Source organism: Lithobates pipiens, unplaced genomic scaffold, assembly GCF_037356315.1.
Source record: "Lithobates pipiens isolate NorthernLeopardFrog02 unplaced genomic scaffold, aLitPip1_a1.2 Scaffold_25, whole genome shotgun sequence".
In the NCBI taxonomy this organism is placed as follows: domain Eukaryota; kingdom Metazoa; phylum Chordata; class Amphibia; order Anura; family Ranidae; genus Lithobates; species Lithobates pipiens.
Genome location: NW_027507787.1, coordinates 131,204,864 through 131,225,414, shown reverse-complemented (window position 1 = coordinate 131,225,414; position 20,551 = coordinate 131,204,864). Strand labels below are relative to the sequence as shown.

Sequence of the window (20,551 nt, the reverse complement as noted above, 5' to 3'; positions counted from 1 at the left end):
CACAGAGACAAGCCTCAAACCTTCTGGCACAAAGTCATTTGGATTGATGAGACCAAAATTAAGCTTTTTGGCCACAACCATAAACACAACATTTGGACAGGAGTCAACAAGGCCTATGATGAAAGGTATACCATTCCTACTGTGGATTGCTGATGTTTTGGGGATGTGTGAGCTACAAAGACACAGGAAATTTGGTCAAAATAGATGGCAGGATAACTGCAGTATATTGTGAAAAAATACTGGAGGAACATTTGCATACATCAGCCAGGAAGCTTCACATGGGACGTCCTTGGACATTCCAACATGACAATGATCCAAAACACAAGGCCATGTAGACCTGTCATTGGCTAGGGCAGAATAAAGTGAAGGTTCTGGAGTGGCCATCTCAGTCTCCTGACCTCAATATTATTGAGCCACTCTGGGGAGATCTCAAACATGCAGTTCATGCAAGACAGCCTAAGAATATACAGGAACTGGGGGCTTTTAACCAAGAGGAATGGGCAGCTTGACCATCCGAGAAGATAAAGAACCTCATCCACAAATACCACAAAAGGCTTCAAGCTGTCATTGTCCTTAAACAAAAAAAATATAAAAAAAATATTCTTTAAGTGCACTGTGTTTGGGTGCCGGACACAGTGCACTATGGGAAGCGCCACGTCAATGCAAGCACGAGGTTGCAGATGCGGCGTTTCATGTGCAGGGTTTTGACCTGCTTTGTGGTGCATTCCAAAGCACCGGACAACTTCCGCCTGTAGTATTACTATGGGCGGGAGTTTTGTTCTTCTAGTTAACTGGTTACTTCTGGTTTCGGTATGCTAGTGTTAAACCAGAAGTCATGTCGGCAGGTCCATGGAACGCATGGCCTGAGCGGAGCTGCCTGTAAGGTAAGTATGAGTCTTAGTCAGCACTCAGCAGTATGTAAAATGAAAATAACCTTACCCCAATATATTTGCCTCTCACAGAGGACTGCACTGCACTTTAGTGGTTGCATTTGATTGGCACAAGTGGCTGCATATGATGGGCACAAGTGGCTGCATATGATGGGGCACAGTGGCCGCATATGATGGGCACAATGGCTGCATATGATGGGCACAAGTGGCTGCGTTTGATGGGCACAATGGTTGCATATGATGGGCATAATTGGCTGAATATGATGGGGCACAGTGGCTGCATATGATGGGCACAGTGGCTGCATATGATGGGCATACGTGGCTGCATATGATGGGCACAATGAGCTGCATATGGTGGGCAGAGTGGCTGCATTTGATGGGCACAGTGAGGCTACAATAGATGGGGGAGTTCAGTATGTTTCATTTGGTTTGTACCCCCTCCCCCCAGAAAAAAAATGTTGAGCACCGGCCGCCACTGGCTTTAGCCAAACACTAACCATGAGTGAAAGAAATGTTTTTGTGTTATTATTCATATTCTCTGAAATGGCCAGGAAATCATAAATTCTGCCAGGGTATGTAAACTTATGTACAACTGTACTTAGAAACAAATCATATATCCAGAAAGAGATGGTTTAAGAGCTGTTTTCATACAAGTTAAGGATGAAACTCTTCAGATCTGCTAGTTTGCTAGTGAAAATGATCAGATCTGTAAAACCATTGTCCTTGAGTGAGCCAAAGTGTTAGGAGTGTTAGCGAAAGTGTTAGGCACAAATAATCTGGGCATATTTTTACTTTAACATATTCCCCACAAATAAAAATGTCACATTATTTATCAGTCAGTAACCTGTTTGCCAGAGTCTTAGAAAATTAAAAGTATACACATACTGTGATGTGGAATTGTATAGAATATGCAAAATAGTTGAATTTTTTATCTATATTGCAAAGGGAAATTGAAAAGTGTTCCTCCTAGTAAAGGATCCCTTATGAATAAACATGAAACAAAAAACTATGATTTTTTTCTGCTATAGGAGTTACCAAAGCTACCAGTACCTCCTTTACAACAAACAATGGACATGTATCTGAAATGTATGAAACATCTCGTGTCAGAAGAGCAATATAAAAAAAGTAAAGCTATCGTGGAGAAGTTTTTGATGCCCGAAGGCCTGGGGGAAATGTTGCAACAAAAATTGCTCGAGCGGAGAGAGAAAACAGAAAACTGGGTGAGATGTTATTTCAATTACTATCATAGTTTTTTGCAATGCATTTGGGATCAATATAGACACTGTTTCTGAAAAGTAAAATGTGAAAAGTCCCAGTATCATAAAAAATGACAGACCACGTTCTGATCTTATCAAAAGCTACATTCTAAAAAATAAAATGTTTGGTGCTGGGTAGATGATGGCTTGATAAAGTAGATCTGTAACTTAGTAAAGTAAGGAGATGGTAGAAAAAGTAGAGCCCACACTGGATTTTTTCAATGGGGCATGGTGCTTTTTACCTTTTTTAAGGCAGCAAAAGATTAAAGTGGTTGTAAACTCTCAAAACAACCTGCAAGACAAAGGCATAATGAGCTAGTTTGCATCGCATTCTAGCTCATTATGAAATACTTACCATAGATCGAAGCTGTTGCAGCGGTTCCCGTACACCGCTGTGACCTGGCGTCATGTCTCCGGGAGTTTTTTGCAGGTTTGCGGGCTTCGGTGCTGTGAGTGGCCAGAGCCGTGATGACATGCGCGTGGAAACCTCCGGTCACGGCACAGTTCCTGAAGAAATGCCACGAGCGAGCCATTTCTTTAGTGTGCATGTGCCAATGACGTTGAATATTTCCTAAATGGTCCAAGTTTAGTAGATATTCACGGTACCTACAGTAAGCCTGTAGGCACAGGGTTTACAACCACTTTAAAAAGAGGGAGTTTTAGCTGCAATGAGTTCAAGTGTGATTTGGCATCCTATAACATCACACATATGAATCATCGTTGATTGATACATAGCTAAATATAGTGCATGTACCCTTTTGATGTGTTTTGATGAGTTAACCACTTCAGGAGGGCGTACATGAACATTCTCCCATTTCAGTGGTTATACCGGGATGATGTCTCCGCCTACAGGCATCATCCTGGTATTGATCTTTTCAGTCGGCGAGTCTCTTCAAGGCAAAGGTATTCTGAGTGGCAAATTAGCCACTCGATAACTTCTGCGGGTGGCAAATAAGGGTCTCACAACCCTCCCACCGGTGCCGCCACCTCTCCTGGGCTCTCTGGTCCCATTGTTCATCCCCTGTGATAGCAATAAAGTTAGTAATAAAACAAAAAACAATTAAAAAAAAAATTCTATATTTCTGTAAGAAATAATTAAAAAATGAAAGCGCCCCCATCCCACCATGCTTATGTGTGAATGCAAATGCATACGTTACTCCTGCATGCATATGTAAACAACAATCAAACCACACATGTGAGGTATTGTCCCAACACCAGAGCGAGAACAATAATTCTATCACCAGACCTCCTGTGCAACTCTAAACTAGTAACCTGTAAAGGCATTTAAAGCATCGCCTATGGAGAATTTTAAGCACAGTAAATTGCCGCCATTCCACGCGCAGATGTAATTTTAAAGCGTGACATGTTAGATATCTGTTTACTCGGCGTAACATCATCTTTCACATTATGCAAAAAAATTGGGCTAACTTTTTAATGTTTTGTTAATACATGAAGATGTTTTTTTTTTCACAAAAAATTGCATCAAGAAAAAACGCTGCGCAAATACCGTGTTACATAAAAAATTACAACACCCACCATTTTATTCTATAGGGTCTCTGTTAAAAAAATATATATAATTTTTGGGGGCTCTCAGTCATTTTTTAGCAAAAAAAAGTTGATTTTTACATGTAGGAGCAAAGTGTCAGAAATGGCCCTGATGGCAAGTGGTTAGAAAGCCTATTCAAATGATTGGGCTGCCTTAACGCAACACATGGAAAATGCACCACAAGCATGTAAATGGTCTCCTAAAGTGGAACCCCAGTCTATATCTAACTAATCTTAAAACAGCTCCTTTCCTCCTTCTAACAGCCCTGTAAAAGGAAGATGCTTATACTTATCTATTTTCAGGACAGTCCATTATGGTCACGTGATTGGCTCCCAATGGCAGCTTTAGGAGAGAGGAGGGACAGCCAAAAACAGATGGCCCATAGTAATCAGTGACATCACCACCCAGGCATTTCAACCATTGTTAGCACTCTCTCCTGAAGCCAACTACTACACGTGAACGAACCCAGATAGCTTTGAGAATAGAAAGTACACTATATTACCAAAAGTATTCAAACGCCTGCCTTTACACGCACATGAACTTTAATGGCATCCCAGTCTTAGTCCGTAGAATTTAATATTGATTTGGCCCACCCTTTGCAGCTATAATATCTTCAACTCTTCTGGGAAGGCTGTCCACAAGGTTTAGAAGTGTTTAGGAATTTTTGACCATTCTCCCTCTTCATTCTTGTTTACTACTTCTCCAGATTTCCCATAAACTTCTCCCCTAGCACAGCAGACTAGACATCTGTAATTCGTTTCATTCTTATTTAATTTTCGGAAGAAAATTTAATTTTTGGAGATTCGGATGTATATAATTTCTGAATGGACATAGAAAACAATGGCAGCCAACCTAAAACAGGGATTCCCTGCAGACAGCAGAATGTAAACAAAAGTGCCAATTAACCACTTGCTTACTGGGCACTTAAACACCCTTCCTGCCCAGACCAATTTTCAGCTTTCGCTGCTCTCACACTTTGAATAACAATTACTCAGTCATGCAACACTGTACCCAAATACATTTTTTGTCCTTTTTTTCCCACAAATAGAGCTTTCTTTTGGTGGTATTTGATCACCTCTGTGGTTTTTATTTTTTGCGCTATAAATGAAAAAAGACCGAAAATTTTGAAAAAAAAACGCATATTTCTTTGTTTCTGTGACAAAATTATGCAAATTATTAATTTTTCTTCATAAATTTTGGCCACAATTTAAACTGCTACATATCTTTGGTAAAAATAACCCAAATTAGGGGATATTATTTGGTCTTTGTGAAAGTTAGAGAGTCTACAAGCTGTGGTGCGAATCATACAAAATTGATCACATCTGATGTACTGGTGGCCGATCTCATTTCTTGTGACCCGAACAAGCCAGGAAAGTACAAATACCCCCCAAATGACCCCCTTTTGGAAAGTAGACATTCAAGGTATTTAGTAAGATGCATGGTGAGCTTTTTGATGTTGTCATTTTTTTCCCACAATTCTTTGCAAAATTAATATTTTCTATTTTTTTATTTTTTTTCACAAAATTGTCATTGTAATAGGTTATTTTTCTCACATGGCATGTGTATACCACAAATGACACCCACAAAAAAATTCTGCTACTCCTCCTGAGTATTACAATACCACATGTGTGGGACTTTTTCACAGCCTAGCCACACAGAGAGGCCCAACATGCAGGGAGCGCCATCACGTGTTCTAGGAACATAAATTACACATCTAACTTGTTGACTACCTATTACACTTTTGAAGGCCCTGGAGCACCAGGACAATGACACGTAACACTGATGACAGATGGCACTGATACGTGGCAAGGATGACACTTATACGTGGCACTGATGACAGATGGCACTAATACGTGGCACTGATGACAGGTGGCACTTATTCGTGCCACTAATACGTGGCACTGATGACAGATTGCACTAATACGTGACACTGATGACAGATGGCACTAATACGTGGCACCGATGACAGATGGCACTAATACGTGGCACCGATGACGCGTGACACTGATGACAGATGGCACTGATAAGTGGCATTGATGACACGTGACACTGACAACAGATGGCACGTGACACTGACAGGTGGCACTGATGACAAATGGCACTGATACGTGGCACTGATGACAGATGGCACTAATATGTGTCACTGATGACAGATTGCACTAATACGTGGCACTGATGACAGATGGCACTAATATGTGGCCCAACATGCAGGGAGCGCCATCACGTGTTCTAGGAACATAAATTACACATCTAACTTGTTGACTACCTATTACACTTTTGAAGGCCCTGGAGCACCAGGACAATGACACGTAACACTGATGACAGATGGCACTGATACGTGGCAAGGATGACACTTATACGTGGCACTGATGACAGATGGCACTAATACGTGGCACTGATGACAGGTGGCACTTATTCGTGCCACTAATACGTGGCACTGATGACAGATTGCACTAATACGTGACACTGATGACAGATGGCACTAATACGTGGCACCGATGACAGATGGCACTAATACGTGGCACCGATGACGCGTGACACTGATGACAGATGGCACTGATAAGTGGCATTGATGACACGTGACACTGACAACAGATGGCACGTGACACTGACAGGTGGCACTGATGACAAATGGCACTGATACGTGGCACTGATGACAGATGGCACTAATATGTGTCACTGATGACAGATTGCACTAATACGTGGCACTGATGACAGATGGCACTAATATGTGGCCCAACATGCAGGGAGCGCCATCACGTGTTCTAGGAACATAAATTACACATCTAACTTGTTGACTACCTATTACACTTTTGAAGGCCCTGGAGCACCAGGACAATGACACGTAACACTGATGACAGATGGCACTGATACGTGGCAAGGATGACACTTATACGTGGCACTGATAACAGATGGCACTAATACGTGGCACTGATGACAGGTGGCACTTATTCGTGCCACTAATACGTGGCACTGATGACAGATGGCACTAATACGTGGCACCGATGACAGATGGCACTAATACGTGGCACCGATGACAGATGGCACTAATACGTGGCACCGATGGCGCGTGACTCTGATGACAGATGGCACTGATAAGTGGCATTGGTGTCACGTTACACTGACAACAGATGGCACGTGACACTGACCGGTGGCACTGATGACAAATGGCACTGATACATGGCACTGATGACAGATGGCACTAATATGTGTCACTGATGACAGATGGCACTATGTAGCACTGATGACACGTGGCACTGATGACAGATGGCCCTTATACATGGCACTGATGACAGATGGCACTGGGGACAAATGGCACTGACAACAGTAAGCACTGGGGACAGATAGCACTAACAGGTGGCACTGGGGACAGATAGCACTAACAGGTGGCACTGGGGGCAGGTAGCACTGGGGAGGATGGCACTGGGCGAGGATGGCACTGCGGTGGATGGCACTGGGGAGGATGGTACTGGGGCGGATGGCACTGGGGGAGAATGGCACTGGGGGAGGATGGCACTTTTTTTTAACTTTTTTTTTTCACTTACGGCCGCTGCAGACGTTCATCTCTCCCTTCTCACACGCTGTCTGTGTGAGAAGGGAGAGCGGCGCTGAGACATGATCTCATTTGTTTACATATGAGATCATCTCTCATTGGATAGGCTGGTCGCGCTGTAAACGGCCGCTGTGATTGCCCATTTACAGCGATCTGTGACTGGCTGTGTCCGAGAGACACGGCCAGCACAGAACTTCCCCAATGCGCGCTACTGGGAGTGTGCATTGTGGAAGTAAACAGGAGGACGTCCAGGGACGGCCTCCCGGCAGATGGCGTCCGCTCTGTAGCCGTCTTTTGGCTATAGGGCGGGCGCGAAGCGGTTAAAAACAAAACAAAAAAAACACCATGGGGTCCCCTTCCAATCCAAACCGGGCCTTCAGGTCTGGTATGGATTCTGAGAGGAAACCCACACAGAGAATTAAAAAAAATGGCATGAGGTCCCCCAGAAAATCTATACCAGAACCTTAGGTCTGGTGTGGATTTTAAGGGTAACCCCACAGCAAAATTAAATTTAAAAAATGATCTCTGTGCTCTCAGGTGTGAGGAGAGCGATCTGTTGTTTATACTAAGTATGAACAATGATCAGTCTTCTCACCCAGGCAGTCCCATCACCCCACAGTAAGAAACACTCCCTAGGTAACACAGTTAAAACCTTGATCGACCTTTGCCTTTAAATATCTGCAAGCACAGCTATGAAAATACGATTGTACTGATTAGAAATCAATGGACATATCTACAATTCCAACAGTTACTTTCCTGGATTTAATGAGGCATACATATTTTTGCATCATTTTAAGCACTATAAAATATACTATGCCTCTCTATCATCTAGAGCCAACTGTACTAATTACATATATGGTCTTCATTCTTGTTAAGGTGTTCTCTTTCTTCTTCTTCCTTAGATACATGAATACTGGCTTGATGACATGTATCTGAATAACCGCCTACCCCTGCCAGTTCATTCCAGCCCAGCTGTAATATTTGCGCGACACAATTTTCAGGATACCAATGATCACCTAAGGTAAAATAGGATAACAATATTGTGAAATTCTGTTTTCCCATGTTGTAATGCATCATTTATGACTTGTAACTTTATCTGTTTTGTGGTTACACCAGCCAATGCTAAAAGTATTTTAGAAAAAAGAACCAGAATGCAAATTCTTTTTCATATACAAAGAAGCTGAAGAGCCCTGTGTAGCTGAATGTTTTGCATAGAGAGAACAATAGCTGACTGTTTGAATTACTTGTACAAGGCACTCAAACAACTATTCAATTTTTTTTAATTTTCTTTGCAGAATGCATTTTTTAATGCAGAAACATGACATTTCTGCAAAGTGGAAATTTACAAGTTTTCATTAATAAAATTTCGACATATCACAATACAGAGCAATAATGTCATTTTTTTGCAAAAGCTGTATTTTTTATCATTACAAAAGATCCCCTGAGCTCCAGTACATGTACCTTGCCTAGGCTTAGATGATTCCATCAGCCTGCAGCAGAAAATATTTCTAGTCTTCCCTTCCAAGCTATTAGATTGTACATTGTACCTTTCCAACTAGTCACTAGCTATGAGACAGCAGAAAGGAATGCTTTTTATTGCACATTTGTGAACATACCAACAACTGCACAAGCACCAGCATTTAAATGATTATGTCAAATCTGACACAATATCATGACACAAGATGATGTCTGAACAAAAAGGTCTGTGCTTCTGGGGAGATGAGCAGGTAAAGGCATTATATTTTACAGTACTATGATCTTTTTGAGATTTTATAAATACCCGAAAGTGTTACATTTTTGCATTACTTCATCTGAATTTACTTAACATGAAAACAAATATCTAATGCAAGAACCACTTTAATCTTTTTTTGCACACATTTAAAAAATCATTTTAGGCCTGAAGATTTCTTAAACCCCACAAATGTGATATATTTTCAGAAAACAGAGACCCTAGAGAATAAAATATTGGTAGTTCCAATTTCCAAATATTAGCACAGTTAAAATTACAGTAAAAAAGACACAAAAGTCAATTTTATGGTACAGAAAACATATTATATTACCCAATTCTTTGGTAAAATAAAAAAACATGAGGTTATGCTGAATACATAGACACCCAACATGTCAAACCTTAAAATTGCGCGCGCCCGTTAAATGCAACAAACTTCAATAACCTATATTTTCCATAGACGATGCTTTAAAAGCCCCTACAAGCCATTTGTTTAGTGTTAAAGTGGTTGTACACCCTTACAACACACTTTCTGCTACAGGTAAGCCTATAATAAGGCTTATCTGTAGCTACCCTGGATATTTTCTAAACCTGAACGGATTAGGAGATATCCCCTGTATTTGCATGTACCAACATCATCGGCACATGCGCACTGAAGCAAACTGAAGCAATGGCACGTGCGTGCCATTGCTTTAGTTAGACTGTGCCATTACCAGTGGCTCCCGGGAGTGACATCATGGCTCCGGCCAATCACAGCTACCCGGAAGTAACTCCGGGAGCAATGTCGCCTGCCAGAGCAGTGAAGAAGGACTGCTGTGGGGGCTTCGATCTAAGGTAAGTAATACATAATAGCATACAAGCTCATTATGCCTTTGTTTTGCATGTTTGTTTTTTTTTTTGGGGGGGGGGGGGTTACAACCACTTTAATTGTGATAAATGGTCCTAAAATGATTGCTCTCACTCCAGCATGTGTGCCTATAAGTAACGTGTAGCCCAATTAACATTTTCATGCATAGGCACCCTGGATGTGTGCATGTATGTGGGGGTTGAGGTGGGCTCAAAAAAATATATGTATTAGGTGTTTAGGTGTTTTTTTACATTTTTTTAAGTTTACTAAACTTTGTTTCATCACATAGGGCAGGGGTAGGCAACCTCAGCACTCCAGCTGTGGTGAAACTGCAAATCCCATTGTGCCTCTGCCTCTAGGAGCAATGCCTGTGATTGTCAGGGTCTTGCAATGTCTCATGGGAGCTGGAGGGCCAAGGTTGCCTACCCCTGACATAGGGGATGCATTTTTGGTCACATTTTCTCTTTATTGAGAAATCAGGGGTCTAGAAGACTTGATGTCCCACCTGTCCTCCAATGAAACTAATGCAGTGAGTTCACACTGCATTAGTGTCTTCCCGGACATACTGGCTGGGGACAGTGGCACCAGAACCCAGAAGTGATGTTTTACACATTGCTTCCAGGTCCGAACCAGGAAGGGGGGCCAGTGAATGGACATTCTCTGATCTCCCACCCCTCTTACCCAACCATACCTCCTATGCTGGATGCATGGGGGCCAGTAATTAGGGCAAGGGTGGGGGTGTATGAAAGCGATCCAGTGGCTGCACAGCCACTGGATCACTTCAGTCGTACAGCTGACAGTCAGATTATCAGATTTACACACACTCCCAGAAACTACAGCCTAGGGGAGTGTGGTTAAAACCCCCTAAGGCCACTGACATATGGCATACATCGGTGTCATTAAAAGGGTTAAAGCAAAACTTAGCTTACATAAACAACAATTTGTTACTTTGTCCTTCTCCCCTCCCTCTCACATAAATGATAAACATTTTTGTTCAATTTTTTACTATTTTGTTGATTTTTTTGACCTGCAAGGCAGCACTTCTAAGTTTATGGCTGGGTCTTTCTGCCTCCTGGGATTGCTATGACACAGCTAACCCAGGAGGCAGTGTGTTGCCAAGCCACAAATTTGCAGCAGATTTCCAAACACATTCACTACATTCACCAGTTGCCAAAAACGATATTGGGGAACTGGAGAAAAGGCAGAGAAGAGCAACCAAACTAATAAGAGTCATGGAGGAACTCAGCTATGAGGAAAGATTAGAGGAAGTGGATGTATTCTCTCTTGAGAAGAGGAGATTAAGGGGTAATATGATAAACATGTACAAATATATAAGGGAGTCCAAATAGTGAACTTGAGTTATTCACTTTACGGTCAACAGAGAGGACAAGGGGGCACTCTTGATGCCTAGAGGAAGAGAGAGATCCTCACAGTGAGGCCGCGTACACACGCGGGGACTGTTCGCTCAACGTTGTCCGTCAAACAGTTTCAGCGGACAGTCCGCTCAAAATTAGCATGGACGGACTTGCCCACACACGACGAACGAACAGTCCGCCGAAACCGTGCGCGATGACGTGAACGGCACGTACGACGGGACTAGAAAACGACGTCCTATACACTGCAATGCAACCTTCGGCGTGTAAATTCTTTCTGAGCATGCGCGAGACTTAGTTTGACGAACAAGCCTACACACGGGCGGACTGTCCGCTCAAACCAAGTTTCAGCGGACAGTTTTTCGGAATTTCCGAAAAACTTTGTTCGTCAGACTGTCCGCTGAAACTGTCCGCTGAAAGCCCACACACGAGCGGACTGTCCGCCGAAACACTGTTCAGCGGACAAAGTTGAGCGAACAGTCCCCGCGTGTGTACGCGGCCTGAGAGCTCTGAAAATGTGGAAAAGACTCACTCCAGAGGTGATTCTGGCCAGCTCAGTAGATTGCTTTAAGAAAGGCCTGGAATCTTTCCTAACCGGGTACTAACATTTGTAGGTAAAGTTGATCCGGAGGAGGGGGCGTGGCCAACAACCGCGATGTGAGGATGTGAGTTGTTTGAGTTCCATCTGTGCCGCACATATCCTCACCTAATCCTGCAGACCCGTTCGCTCTTCAGGGACCCCTTCTACCCTCACAGCCTCACGGGATCCCAGAGCCCACCAGGCAATGGTCAAATATGGCCCACCAATGGAGGACACCCTGGGATTAATGCCACCGATGCCACAATGTGGGCAGAAGCAAGATGTCGCCAGCCAACATTCTTCACACAGACACAGCCAGCCATCCTCTTCCTCCTTAGTGGAGTCCTTGACAGCTCCATTGATGGGTTCCGCTACTCTACATCGCCCCCTAAGCCCTTAAGCGCCATTCTTACTCAATTTGACCTGGTGGAGGCCTGGAGGTGGAAACATGTGGACATCAGAGAATACTCATGTCACGCATTGATCTATGTCTGGTCTCATCGGCTATGCTTAATATGGTGTCTGAGGTCAAGTACCTCCCTAGAGCGATGTCCAATCACTCTCCTTTGATGATGGACCTTGCTATAGGAACACCTTCCTCTTATCGAATATGGAGGTTGAGCCCACTATGGCTGGCTGACCAGGCTGTTGTTGATCAGAGCCTGGCCGAAATGAAATCCTATTGGATAACCAACAAACAGAGCGCCTCCATCCCTCTCCTTTTAATGCCTTTAAAGCCACCATGCAGGGCTCTTTCGCTGCAGCTATTGGGCAGGCCTGTAAGGCAACTCAGTCCAGACTGGTGGAAGGGGGACTCAGGCAGGTTGAGACCGCATACTCTACATCTCCTACTCCTGAAACACATGCTGTTTGGAGACACAGGGCTAGAGAATTGGATCTGGTGCTCCTGGAACGCACCCAAAAAAAGTTGCTGTATCAGAATCAGTAGCTTTTTTAGTTCGGCAACAAGAATAGTCTCCTGTAGCATATCTTTCCAGACCTGACTATCAGCCGTGCAACATTCCAAGAATTAGAAACTCAGAATCATAGTTGAACAAAACACAGAAATAATGGAGGCATTTGTTGCGTTTTATTCCACGTTATACTCCTCTAGGGTGCACTACACTATTGTGGAACTAGATGACTATCTATCTAACATCTCACTTCCAAAGTTGCAGGATCCTTAAGCTTCACTGCATGATGCTCCCTTTATGACCGAGGAAATAGGGGAGGCCATCCAGTCCTTTGCCAGAATAAAATAGAGTGGTACATGCATTTTAGAGAATTACAGATCCCACACTTGCTTCGGGTATATAACTTCGCCCTAAAGGCAAGACAGTTGCCACCCTCCATGTCGGAGGCGATGATTGTCCTTATCCCTAAGCCCAATAAGGACCACACCTTCTTTGCGTATTGTACAGACCGATTTCGCTAATAAACTCAGACGTGAAGATTTTAGCCATAGTGCTTGCCTAGAGATTGAATACAGTCATCACTACTCTTATTGGAGCAGATCAGACTGGATTCATCCCAGGGTAATCGACTTCCATTAATCTGTGCAGGCTTTTCAATAACATGCAGGTGATTCATGATACCATGGGCTCTCAGCTGTTTTGGCCCTAGATGCTCATAAGGCCTTAGACTCGAATGACCATATCTTTTAAAAGTCTTAGCTAAATTTGTATTTGGCAACGCCTTTATCAGATGGGTACAACTACTGTACTGTATCATAAGCCTATGGCTAGACTAAGAGGGAATGCTTCCATATCCGATCCCTTTCTAATAAGGAGAGGCACCAGACAGGGGTGTCTTCTGTCGCCATTGCTGTTCGCACTGGCAATAAAACCCCTTGCTGGAATGATACCATCAAGTGGGGCTATTGTGGGATTGACAAATGGGGTCTGGAAGAAAAGGTATCCCTCTATGCAGACGACATGCTGATATATTTGGCGGACCCCAGTCATCTCTCCCAGCCCTGCTGGATATTATCCAGCGGTTTGGTAATTTCTCAAGTTTCCAGGTTAACTGGGACAAATCTCTCCTATTTATGATAGACCATACAGCCTCTATAGTGTTGCCTCCCGCATGCCCACTACAAATCGTCCACTCTTTTCATTATCTGGGGGTTGTGATACAGCACCCTATCTCCTCATACGGAAAACTTTATCTGGACCCTCTTATTGGTAGATTGTGGAACACACTGAAGATATGGTCAAATCTTCCTTTAACATTACTTGGTAGGATAAATATTTTTTAATGATTTTTCTGCCACACTTCTTGTATATTTTGAGTAATTCACTAATCTATATCACTAAAGCCAAATTCAAAGAGATAGACTTCATCCTCACTAACTTTATCTGGAGGGGAGGAGCGGTTTGGATCGCAAAAACCACCTTGCAACTGCCTGTTCTGGAAGGGGGTCTGGCGCTTCCTTGCCTTCAAACCTATTATGTGGCCTTGCAACTGGCACATGCACATTGGTGGTTCTATCCCGAAGCCAACAATGCTGCCATTGCTTTGGAGGCAGCCACCCTTACCTAAAAATTAATCTCTCCAGAACCTCATAACAGATCCCTCTCATACAAAACTTGTCTCTACATACTAAAATCTACTCCACATCATGACCAACAGGCTTTGCACCACTGAACGTAAATGGCATTCTGACATATCCGAGCTGACAGTGGATATCTGGCAGGAGGTGCTTCCTGTTCAGGTCACCTCTGTCATTTCATCCCGAGACAAGGTGATCCAAACTAAATTGCTATACAGGTCCTACTTTACACCCTGCTTGCTTCATAGACTACATAGAATACCCTCCGCTCTGTGTTCCTGGTGTGGCACATCTGATGGCACATTCTTTCATCTAATATGGGAATGTCCACAGATTAGAAAATTCTGGTCAGAGGTTACGGCCTTTATCAGCTCAATAACTCAGATACCTAATATATGTAATCCCATGCGATCCCTATTAGGATATATGGATGATGAAGGACTGTCTAAGAATGTACAACATTTTCTTACGTATAGTTCTATTTTATGCCAAAAAATTAATAACTATGCCTTGAAAATCTCAATCCTCACCTACCATAACCCTCTGGCTCACAATTGTTAACCATGCTATCCCCTTGTATAAGTTGACATATGAAGCCAGAGGATGCCCTAACAATTTTTATAAGTATTGGGATTCCTTGGTTAGCTCAGACCATACCATACCACCTGCCCCCTGATCTGTGGGATGAAACTGTAACATTAGATTATGTTAAATGTATGCATGTACCTAGATTCCATAAGGATCAAAACAAGCAGGTTAGATATGTAATTGTCAAGTCGCTTTATGTATATTGACTGGATACCTGAAGACTGTTTTTTTTTGCGATGTGCGCTCACATGTATATCTATATATTTGTTGTTTGTTTGTGTATAAAACAATAAAAAATTACACCTTTAAAAAAAGTTGATCCGGGGAAAATCCAATTGGCTCTTGGGAGTCAGGAAGGAATTTTTTCCCCTGCTGTACCAAATTGGATCATGCTTTGCCGGGGTTTTTTCGCCTTCCTCTGGATCAACTGTGGGTATAGTATTGGGTATATGGCATTGTTTGATATTATTTTATTTTTTATTTTTATGGTTGAACTAGATAGACTTGTGTCTTTTTCAACCTGACTAAGTATGTAACCATGTAACCTTCACAAATGCCACAGGGCACTGCAGTGCCCATCCACCAGAAGCTGGTGGCATTTGTGTGAACATGCAGCAATCAGCCACGCATGCACAGACGTGCAATAGTTTCCACTGTTCCCAAATTGTAATAAGAGACCAGCAGCACATTTAGGCATTCACCTTTTTTTTTTTTAGAAAAAACACAGCGGGGAAGAAGGACATGGGAGGTAATTTAAGAGAATTTAAGATAGGCACATACAGTGTTAGCCCATGTAACTTTTATATAAGGATTTTTTCCTAAGGAAACAGAAAAGTGTAAAGAATGGTGAAAGGGTTACTAAATCCAATAGTGAATGGCCTTAACAGCAGTCAAGGTTCAGCTTAATAAATATGACCTTCACAAGCGAAACCTTTTTTTGTCATAGGTAAAGTGAGGAAGGATGAAAACATCTTTTAGGTTTTTATTAGTTTCTGTATCCACACAGGAGACATTTATAAAATAACTCCACTTTTGTGAAATATAAGTGCAAATAAAAAAAAAAGTATACAATTGCTACACAGGCCATACTGTAAATTAAATGGAAATTTATCCAAAAGGGAAGGTCCCACTTGTTTGCATTCGCCCCCACAACCCCCTCCCAATGCCATATTTGGCAATTTATGGGGGGGAGCAAATACTTGGGTTTGACAGGTATCTGCTCCCACTTTCAGTCAGATCGCCACAGTGATTTGTGCAAAAGTTTGGCCCCCAGTCTTTTACACCCCTCTGCAGCCTTCTGGGACACATCACAGGTCCCAGAAGACTATGGGACCATTCATAAAGTGCAGCATGGCTCACACATGCGCACTAAGAAACCGGTTTCCCTTATCCAAGATGCCTGCGCCTCCAGCTGAAGCCAAGAATCCATTCAGATGGGAACATCGCTGGATCCCTGGACAGGTAAGTGTCCTCATATTAAAAGTCAGAAACTACAATATTTGTAGCTGCTGACTTTTCATTTTATGGGGGGAGACTGGAGTTTCTCTTTCATTTTATTAACAACTACCAATCCTTTCAATCAACAGATGCTATAATTTTTCTAGCATTTAATGCAATATGGCTTCCTTGAGGTGTTCTGTACACAGTTGGTGTACAGAATGCCCTCAAAAATGTAATGCTGGTGTGATTGACTGATTTTCCCAAAAGTCAGCGCTAAGATACAAGTCAAATTTTAGGAATTCCCACAATAGGGATTTTAGTTTTGGTGAGATACTCAATAAGGGTTAAATTGTTCTAAAGTAATCCAGACACTGCAACTTTTCTCATCAGAACACTAAGAGTGCAACAGGTGATTTTAATGAATCAGACCCTCTATTTCACAATCCACAAAGCATTACCAAAAACAGCTTTTTCTCCAGAGCAGAAAAAGTTACAAATTTGCAAAAAAAGTTTGTTAAATTCTTTACAATGCTCATTGATTACTCGGAGGGGATTACAAAAGGAGAGTTACACTATAAATTCCTATATCAATGATATTACCACCATGAAATTAGTGTTATCTTCCCAATGAGGATGTAAATAGCAATAAAAGCCTAACAAAGGAAATTCCTGCTGTCATTGTCCCTAGGAGTGGAATTCTGCTGATTCTCGGTGACCAAATGAAACCATACTTAGTCACTATAGATCAGTGTTGGAAAACCTTGGCACCCAGATGTTTTGGAACTACATTTCCCATGATGCATGAATATATATATATATATATTTCTTTTTTGGATATATAGATATGTATATATATATATATATATATATATATAGAGAGAGAGAGAGAGAGAGAGAGAGAGAGGGAGAGAGCTGTGCATTATGTCATAAACCTAGGCTAATGACCAGACAAGAAACAGGAAGTGGGCTGTATATGGTTTTTACTGGGAGAAAAAAAATGTTTTACTATCCAAAGTTAAAACAAGGGAAGAAGATTTTTATAGATGGAAAGTTGAAAAGATGACTTAAGGTCTGCTTTAATGTGTTATTAAACCCAGGACCCTTAGTAAATATAAACTTCTAAACACCTTTTCTCATCAGTAGTGTATAGCAGTCTTGTCTGGTTAAGCTTTTAGGAAGTATTTTCATTCGACTCTGACTGTCCTGTCAGGATGCAGGACCCCTGACCCTCTATCTGGACAGCACTAATTGGCCCTTAGCTGACCAAGAAAAAATAGCTCTCTAACAATGCACACTAAACTGATCATGTGCAGCCTGTCCCCTGGCTCTGTATTATCAGGAAATATATTGGAGACAGTGGAAAGAGGAGAGGATCAGAGGAGATGTGATTAAACAGCCTTTTTACACAGTGCAAAGAATTAACCCCATAGGTTCCATAGTGGGTATAACAAGTACAAAGTGGATTTGCCTTTCGTAAATAACCCCCATAGTGTTATAGCTTTTATAGGAATTGCTTTATATTATATATTAGAATAAATTACTTTATTAGGGGTATGGGAGTGTGGGGCGGGTGTCCTGATAGTAGTTGGATACAGTATATACAAACAGCTGGTGGTGATGAAAGCTATGGAACTATAGAAAAGCAATAACCATAAGTAGCAGAAGGTATTGCTGGAAATGGAATATATACAAAAAAGTGAAATACTGAAAACAAATTGAATGACAAAGAAATGTGAACCTCTAAAATAAAAATAAAAACTTCTGATGACAAGTGATATAGAATAAAAAAAGAAAAAAAAACATAATCCAAAACTGATCAAAGAGTCCACAAATAGAGTCTGCAATAAAAAGAACAAGAAGTTGCTGTCACACTCTGTGGTGAGAAACACCCGGTGAAATATCTGTGATGACTAACTGAAGAACTAATGTGCAATGCTCCCCAACCAGCCTCTTACCAGAAGGGATTGACCTCTGGTCCCAGACCATTCCGTCTTCTCAGTGTGAGCCAGTCACTGGTGTCTCCAAAACGCTCAGGAATAAAATGAGACAGGCACGTTCATTGTATAATACTGTATACTACAGTAGTTTGTTTTCCAGGACAAATTTTCATCCTTCTTTTGGGTCCAAGTAGTACTGATACTCAGAGGCTTAGCAAAATGCAAGGACAAATCTGCAATTAAAGCTGACTCCTTTGGCTGGGTGTGTATATGTATGTCTTCTCATCTAGCTTGTATTTACTGGAAATGGAATATGGGAAAAGAGCTGCAAGGAGGGGATGAGAATAGGAAGGGCAGTGTAAGACAGCAGGGGTTAATGAAAGGACTGTGACTGGGAAAATGGCAATGGAGACACGTATTAGATCTGGCAGATGAATGAATGGTAAGATGGAATTTGGAATACTGGAAGTATGTTGAGAATGTGACAGTTGTAGGGGCACTGATGAGAGGATTGTTTGTCATGGTGTGAGGACTGGTGAATGGAATGATTCAAGGGTTAAAGCAGTAATTAACCCAAAAGCAAACATTTATTGTATTTCGGCCCACCAATCCCCAGATGTTCCCTGATTTAGGCCTTCCCTCCTCTATCCTCATCTGGTGATTCAGGCAGCAAGTCCAGCGTTCCTCTCCATCAGAATGCACCTGCACACATGAATCCTAAAAGAAAGAAAGATAGAAAAATGCATGCTACAACTGCTTATAAAATGTGAGCTGGAGCCTGGCCCCAATTTGCCAATAAATTCAACACACCCTCCCCCCAGGCCAACAATGCTGCTATCTCCCAGGCTCACCCCTCCAAAGCCAAATGCCACTGGCCAGAATTCCAGGCTAAAAACAGAGGGGAAAAAGCCCAATAAAAGAAAACTGACACATCCAATAACTCCTAAGCTACAAAACACCACACTTTTGGTCCTGGGTTCAACATTGAGTAAGGAAACAGTTTGAACTGGCAAAAAAAGTTTATTCTATATCCAGGGTTTTATGATGGCAACTTTTAAAGGCCAGGTAACTGTTAAGCCCCGTACACACGAGCGGACTTTTCAACATCCAAAGTCCGACGGACTGAGTCCGTCAGACTATTCGATCGTGTGTGGGCTGCAACGGACTTTTGACTCGCCAAAGTCCGAAGGACTTTAGAATATAGAACATGCTTCAAATTTTTCCGAAGGAACTCCGCCGGACCCGGTCCCTTCGAAAAATTCGCTCATGTGTATGCTATTCCGACGTACTAAAATCGACGCTAGGGCAGCTATTGGCTACTGGCTATGAACTTCCTTATTCGAATCCAGTCGTACGTCATCACGTTCGAATCCGTCGGAGTTTAGTGTGATTGTGTGTGGCCAAGTCCGCTCAGCCGAAAAGTCCGACAGAACTCCGTCGGAACTCCGGCAGAACTCCGACGGAACTCCTTCGGAAGTCTGTCGGACATAAGTCCTCTCGTGTGTACGGGGCTTTACTATCCACTGACTTAAAGAAATTTCTAGTTGTGATATATTTCTGATTAGGGTAATATGCGGATAATCTATATTAGTGGGGTGTGCATGAAAAATAAAAGTCAGCTCCCAGTCATTTTGATTAAGGCGATTGACAAAACAAAAAATCTCAGGGTCCCCCTGCCAGTTAAGTATCAGGTCATCTATGTAGCATTTATAGAACTGGATGTGTTAATGGTAAGGGTTTTGGAAAATATATGTTCCTGCTCAAATTGACCCATGTATATGTTAGCTGTGCCTTTAATCTGAAAATAAAAGTCGTCTAAGTGAGTAAATTAATTATGGGTGAGAATAAAATGGATAACCTTTAGGAGAAAAGTTGTCTTTTGTCTGAACATGAGTGGGTCCGAATAAAGTTATTGCCTAATGGTGGTGATACCATTGGAATGGTAAATGTTTGAATAGAGTGAGGACAAATCCAAAGTGAGCCAGTGGGAGTTTCTAGACTAGGTTTGGTGTTGAAGATTAAATAATACATTTGTAGTATCCCTAAGATTTGATAGAAGGTTCTTCAAGAAGTTCTGGAGGTGGTGATCAATAAATTGAGAAAGATTGAATGTTAGTGAATTGATGTCTAGGGGTGGGTCTGCCTGGAGGATTATGTTGAGATTTGTGGATCTTTGGGAGATGGTAGAGGAAGGGGATGTTGTGAATCTTTATGGCTAAGGACTCTTTCTCGTTTTTGTTCAATAAGCCATCGTGTGCTTCTTT

At 42.1% G+C, this 20,551-nt stretch overlaps 1 protein-coding gene across 1 annotated transcript in view; it reads left to right on the top strand.

The window, feature by feature from the left end:
- CHAT (choline O-acetyltransferase) overlaps window positions 1–20,551 on the top strand; it is a 184,239-nt gene that overhangs the window by 30,644 nt on the left and 133,044 nt on the right. The window contains exons 3-4 of the mRNA XM_077454885.1: window positions 1,919–2,110; window positions 8,148–8,266. Of these exons, the coding sequence (XP_077311011.1) occupies window positions 1,919–2,110; window positions 8,148–8,266 (311 nt within the window). The remainder of the gene's footprint in view (window positions 1–1,918; window positions 2,111–8,147; window positions 8,267–20,551) is intronic.